This window comes from Phyllostomus discolor, chromosome 5 (assembly GCF_004126475.2).
Source record: "Phyllostomus discolor isolate MPI-MPIP mPhyDis1 chromosome 5, mPhyDis1.pri.v3, whole genome shotgun sequence".
NCBI lineage: Eukaryota > Metazoa > Chordata > Mammalia > Chiroptera > Phyllostomidae > Phyllostomus > Phyllostomus discolor.
In genome coordinates, this window is record NC_040907.2 from 146,204,836 (window position 1) to 146,211,597 (window position 6,762).

At 36.5% G+C, this 6,762-nt stretch overlaps 1 protein-coding gene and 1 long non-coding RNA gene across 4 annotated transcripts in view; one reads left to right on the top strand and one right to left on the bottom strand.

Annotated features, from left to right (window-relative positions):
* TNKS2 (tankyrase 2) overlaps window positions 1–4,483 on the top strand; it is a 52,066-nt gene extending 47,583 nt beyond the window's left edge. For all 3 annotated transcript variants that reach the window (XM_028511285.2, XM_036026991.1, XM_036026990.1), the window contains 2 exons: window positions 1,063–1,219; window positions 2,059–4,483. In XM_028511285.2, the coding sequence (XP_028367086.1) occupies window positions 1,063–1,219; window positions 2,059–2,121 (220 nt within the window). In that variant the 3' untranslated portion in view covers window positions 2,122–4,483. The remainder of the gene's footprint in view (window positions 1–1,062; window positions 1,220–2,058) is intronic.
* LOC118500859 lies at window positions 622–1,001 on the bottom strand. Its single transcript, XR_004903445.1, has 2 exons — window positions 885–1,001; window positions 622–663 (listed from the first exon to the last, which is right to left on the bottom strand). It is a non-coding gene; the product is annotated as an uncharacterized LOC118500859 (long non-coding RNA).
* Window positions 4,484–6,762: the final 2,279 nt, after the last annotated feature.

A 6,762-nucleotide genomic window follows, 5' to 3' on the forward strand; every position in this document is an offset into this window, starting at 1 on the left:
TTTAGGTAAGGGAAGACCTAGCTGAGGAAGTAGCATTTCAGCTGAAACCTGCAAAATGAGTGTTAGCCAGTTGGAGAGTGGTAGAATAGATGCCATTGTACATGGTAGAGGAAACAGTATAGTATGTATGATGGCCATGGGGTGAGAAGGTTTGACCTATGTGAAAAAAGAAAATGTGTCTGGGGCATGAAGAATGCAAGATAAGATTAAAGAATTTGTAACCATTGTAAGGAATTCAGATATTCTTCTAAGTACAGTGAGCAGCCTCTAGAAGGGCTTAAGCAGGAAATTTATGTGATCCAATTCTTGTTTTTTGGTTTTTGCTGTTTCTTTATTAAATCAGTGGTTGCTTGGATGGAAAATAGCTTAGAAATGAATTAGAGTAGGAAAAGGAAGACTAACTAGTTCAGAGGTCATTGTTATAATCCAGGTGAAAATTTAAGAGAAGAGAATGGATTTCAAATATATTTTGTAGGTGGAATCCACTGGACTTGGTTAGAAAAATGTCCTCTTTGCAAGGCACTTCATGGAATCCCCTTAAATCTCCTTCCCACTTGGGCTATGATATGTGCTTTTGCTGGGATACAAACAGGATGACTGGGTCTGCATATCTATAAGGTCATTACATTTTCAGGTTTTATAGTTAATTAAAACAACAAACTTCTTTTTTTTTTTTAAAGACTTTATTTATTTATTTTATTTATTTATTTAGGGAGGGAAGGGAGAGAGAGGGCGAGGGAGGGGGAGAGACACATCAATATGCGGTTGCTGGGGGTTATGGCCTACAACCCAGGAATGTACCCTGGCTGGGAATCGAACCTGGGACACTTTGGTTCCCAGTCCGCGCTCAATCCACTGAGCTACGCCAGCCAGGGCCAACAAACTTCTTCATTGATGAGAATAGTAGTAGGAATTCTTACAAAGTTCTCTTAAGGGTGAAATGATAATTCATAAGTATGTATAAATGCTTTAAAAAGCTTATGCAATGCACAGAAACAAAATTGTCATGTGCTACCTTGTCTTTAGGGAGATCTTTTTTTCCCCCCCCCCCCCACATTATAGGCAGCTACTTTTTTGCCGCGTGACCTTGGGAAAATCGTTCCTGCAGTTCAGTGCAATGAAAATGGCACATTCTCCTCCAGGACATCATTCAGTCACTGGACGCCCCAGTGTAAATGGCCTAGCATTAGCTGAATATGTTATTTACAGAGGAGAACAGGTAATTCAGTTTTTTTTGTTGTTCATCTTCAAAAGTGCTTTAGAGCCATACTTTAACCTCTTAGTAATCTTAAATTACTAAGAAGGTATGTTGCCTTAAGAAATGCATTTCTTTTTAATTATTTTAAATAATTTCAGACTTGCAGGAAAGTTGCAGAAATAATAAAGAGAATTCCCTTATGCCCTTTACTCAGATTTTCCAAATGTTACCATTTTAATATTCTCTCTCTCAATCAATTTCTCTCTCCTGAATGTGTGTGTATACTTCTTTTTAACTGTTTGAGAGTGCAGTTCCTTTACCCTTAGGAACATAGGCATGTTTCTTTGTCCTTAAATATGCACTTCAACTATATTTCTTAAAAACAAGAAGATTCTCTTAAAATCACAATGAGGAAAATAACCTATATACCATATTTAGATTTTGCCAGTTTTACTGGATCTTTTTTTTTTTTCAGCTTTTCTAAAATACAATTAATCAGAATCCTATGTTCAGTAGTCAGCCTGTCTATAGCAAAGAAATGTTTCATTCCCTCTTGCTCTTAGTGACACAGATCCAGTCAAAAACGTCTCTAGATTGTGTTCTCATTTGGGGATATGTATCCATATCACTGAAGTTATTAAAAACAGATACACACACACTTAGTACTCATTCCAGACGTGCTGGTTCAGAATCTCAGGGACTGGAATCAAGGTCAGGATGTTTTGAAAAAAACGCTCTTACATTATTCTGATCCATAGCACACTGAGATAGAACCTCTTTTCTAAGCATTAGCAACTCTTTTGGGAAATCTCCTTCCAAAAATTTGTTTACCAATATTTGAATTAATCTTTCTCTTCTAGGCTTATCCTGAATATTTAATTACTTATCAGATTGTGAGGCCTGAAGGTATGGTTGATGGATAATTATTTTAGGAAACTAACTCCACTGAACCTAAAGTCATCTGAGCAGCTGGTGGCCTCTTAAGTTTTACTCCGTTGCTGAGAAAAATCATCTTGTTCACAAGCCTGTGGCAAAAGGATAAAAAATGTGAAAGAAGTTTAACATTCTGACTTGATAAAGCTTTAATAATGTACAGTGTTTTTTAAATACTTCCTGTTTTTCAGCACTTTAACAGATGCCATTCCAGGTTGAAACTGGGTTTGTCTGTACTGAATTATAAACAGAGTTAACTTGAATCTTTTATACGTTATGCATTGATTCTAACAAACTGTAACCCCCTCAACAGAACTCATTTTACTAATACAGTACTGTGTTCTTTAAAACACAGCATTTACACTGAATACAATTTCATTTGTAAAACTGTAAATAAGAGCTTTTGTACTAGTCCAATATTTATTTACATTGCTTTGTAATATAAATCTGTTTTAGAACTGCAGCGGTTTACAGGTTTTTTTTGTAAGCACCGCTCATCTGCTCTTCATCCTGTATCATCATGACTGAGTGATCTTTGCGTTTGAATTCAGAGGCTGGGTTGAGTTGTCAGGAGAGACTGTCAGCTGGGAAAGATTTATTTATCACTTTTAATTTGCTGATGGAAGCATTTATCATTCACTAGAAATCTTTCCCATTTAAGAGCTTATTTCGTGAATTCTCTTCGGAATTAATTTGTGCTGCTTTTGTATGTATAAGATACATTCCAAAGAGCTCTAACTGTAATAGTCCTGATTATTATAGATGCATCTTTACTGACATCAAACTCTGGGTTTCGCATTGGAAAAATTGCTCATGTCATTTTGTGAAAAAATGGAGCAAGTGCTTTTATTTTTTAGACAGGTTCAAGTCCTGCCACTGAACTATTATGATGTTCTTTTCATGAAATATAAATAGAAAGTTAAATTTCAGAGGTAGGAATGGTAATCTTGAATAATTTTCCAATATGTTCTGATCACCTTAGATGTAAATGGAAAGAATAGCAAGTGGGAGTGCATGGGTTTTTGGTCCTAAACATTTTTTTTCCTGTTCTTTTTCCTTGGCCTTACTGTCATACATACAGCCAGTCTGTGCACCATAGGTTAGCCCCACCAGAACATGAAATGTAGGTGTCCCAGTTCTCCCCTAGGCTCCTGATGGGCAGAGGCAGTGAGAAAGGTGCGTTCTGCTCTGGGTCGCCTCATAACGTTACCGCCAGTTGGAAATACACTGTGCACACCACATGGTGACCAGACTTGTTTGGCAGTTGTGGAGAGAATGCTGTCCCATAAAATGCCATTCCTGTTTTCTAATGCAAAATGTCTTTTCCATGAAAAATGCTAAAGCATCTTGGTACAGAGGTGTGAGTAACAGCTTGTCAATCTGTTTGTTAACTCTAGCTTCCTCATAAGTCAAGGCAAGATTTTTACTCACTTCAGTCTTTGTGAATGAGGACGTTCCCTTTCACTCTATACCAGTTTACCTTTGTTTTTACATTTTATTCAGTCTCTAACTGGCCCTTTAAGGCGACTTGTATATAAAGTGCTAGAAAATCATGTTCCTTGTCTTAAGTAAGAATTAATCAGAGTAAATGCATATCTGGAGTTTCTATGATGTAAATTGTGATTATTATTTAAGAGGTTAATTCCTGGCCTTTAAGTGATTTTATACAGTTCTCTGATAATTGCAAACATGATCCTAAAGTCATTTCTTGGAACTCAAATGGACTATGCCAAATTTTATATCATTTTTCAGGTTCTGGAAGCTTCCAGATTTTATAATTAGAAGATAATGAGATGAGTTAATGGAGTTTATATTTACATACCTTGTCTCTCAACATTTAGTCCATAATCTTCACCCTATGAGTGAATCGAATTGCTTATCATGTAAAATTTTATCGTGGTCTATGAGTTTACAGTATTGCAGCCTGTATTGTTTCATCTAATCCATTGCTTAATTAGTGTGATGTTTTTCTATGAATGATTATATTGTGGTTAATATGTTAGCATGGCAGTACTTTCAGTTAGCTTTTTGTTTGTTGGGAGGTGGAAGGGGGGTTGGAGGGGTTAGGGGATTTTTTTCTGGAGTTTTTTGCATGAAATATCTTACTTTATAATGATGAAGTTGCTTTTTCTTTCGTGAATTTTTTTGAAATGAGATTTAACTTTTTGTGTGAGTAGGACTATTATATCCATCTTGAGTGTCTTTCTTGTACTGTATCACATTCCATACCATCATTTAATTCTTAATAAACTGTTCACTTGTTTTTCCAGGTAATTACTGGAGTAGTATAAATGTGTTGAATGGACTGTGAGAAAATGGATAAGATTACAATAAACCACAATTGCAGGAAAACATTGTATTTCTGAGTCTAATGGTGATAAAGAATGCAGTTTCAAGGTTGAAGTATTGAATGTTGTGGCCATATCTGCTCATTTGCTTTAAGATTGAAGGTAGCTTTTAGACATTTAGTCCATCCAGCAAACTTTTTGGCAAACCTTAAAGCACATTCCTGGGAACTCTCTCCTCTTAACTTATAAAGGGGAATATATTGTTTTTTCTATATTATATAAAAATTCTTTTTAAGTTTTAAAATCTTAAAGTTAGTGGTATTTGTTACTCTTAAAGTGTACTAAATGTATTTTAAATTTCACTATGCTAAGTGTCCGTGTGTGTGATCAATTCTCTGCTTTCCATAGTAAGAGAATAATAGTGCAAATAACCCATAAATCATGGCTTTGAAATATTTTTCAGTAGCTTTATCTTCCTGCTTCAGGTAGGATAATATTAAAGTGTTTGCCTGCTCCTAAGCATGCATTCCTAGTGTGTGATGTGATCCAATTGTTAGTGGAGAGATGGAAAAAGAAAGCATGCAAATAAATTTCCCTAAGATTTTGTGATTAGTATTCCTGACTTGCTTTTTACCTGTCTGTCCTGTTAGAGGACTAGAGTGACAGAGGAGCAAGTTGTAGTTGCCCATTCTTTAGGAGAACTGTCGTATTTTTAAAGTTGGACTGTAATGTGGCCTTTTCACTGTCTCCTGAATTTTTACCACCCCATCTCCCTTTTCATGCTTCCCAGCTTAGGCAGGCTGTGACCTAAAATTACTTACACCTTCTTAGAAGGCTCTTGCTCTCCACATACAAGCCAGTGTCGACTCCAGTTCATTTTCCACCTGCACTTGTCCTTGTCACACAAGTGTATACAGAGCTCCCGACATGGCCTGCACAAATACAGCTTTGCAGGCGGGGTTGGTGTGCAAACTTCGCTGCCAACCCATGGAGAGAGAAAAAAACGAGAGGAAACTTAGAGCAGTTAGATATTGCTGCAGTGTTTTTAATTTCTTTAACAAAAATATTTGTCTGCAGCAAATATTTTTTTTAAAATTTGGTCCCTTAGATAATTTGAAAGGTGTAAGAAATCTGTTGAACACTAAACCCATCACTTAACACCTCCAAGCACACAATAATTTCTCAGAAATTTTTTATTGAGTCAAAAATAAGTAGTGATTAAGTAGGCTATATGGTCAAATGGATCTGGATTTGAATTTTACCCTATCCGTCACCAAATGTGTGGTCTTGAACAAATTACATGATCTTGATAAGCTTTACAGTACTTATAGGGTTGTTAAGAGAACTAAATTATAGTCTATATGTGCCACTAAGTGGTGTAATACTTAGCAATAAGTGGTTATTGTAATTAATATTATTATTATATCCCTGTAGGTTAAAAAAAAGAAAATAATGGACTTCCTATTTACACATGAAAAGCAGTTGTAACACATCATGAAAAGACCCCATTTATAATATCAAATATATTTAATATATAAGAATAAACAATAAAAATACTTAATGTTACTTAGAAAAATAAGGCTGTCACAAATAGAATACCATATGCTATTCTTGAACAAAAAGATTCAGTATTATAATGATTTCATATAAATTTACTTTAACCTAATAACATACCAACCCTTTTGAGGGTAGGGGTGGGAAACTATATAGGCTGATTCTAAAACTACTATGAAAAATAAGTGTACAAAGATTCTTACTTAAAAATATCAGGGAAAGGAGTACTGAAGGGCTGCTAGCCATATCACAAAAATTATTTTAAAGCCATTATTAAAACAGTAATATTACTGTCGGTATTTAGCTAGCAAAGGGAACCAGACATCGAGCTTAACAGAAAGAAGGTAAGCCTGCTTCCTGGGCCAGAAAGCCACTTAATTACACCATTGCTCAGCCAAGGTGATTAACACTCCTCCCTTTGCCCTTCCAGTACTGGATTGCTGCGGGACATGGGGGAGGTGCTGGGCCAAAGAGGCCTGCCAGCCTATCTAGGGGTTGTAAATCCATCCAAAATCCATGAAACTTTGGGAAGTTCATTGGCCAATTTGAAAAGACACCTGGTCCATCCCAAGCCCAAGCTGGTACAGTCCCAGGGGAACAAAGAAGCTCTCTCTTACCCAGGAGCATGTGACCCTGTGGCTCTGGCACCTACCCAGGCCTGCAGCAGATGGCATGGGCTCCAAAATGACTAAGCTCACTCTCTGTTGCCCACCTAGTTATACACTCAGCCATTCATTTGTGCACTCTCTCACCCAGGAGCATGCAACCATGTGCATCTAGCAGCCACCA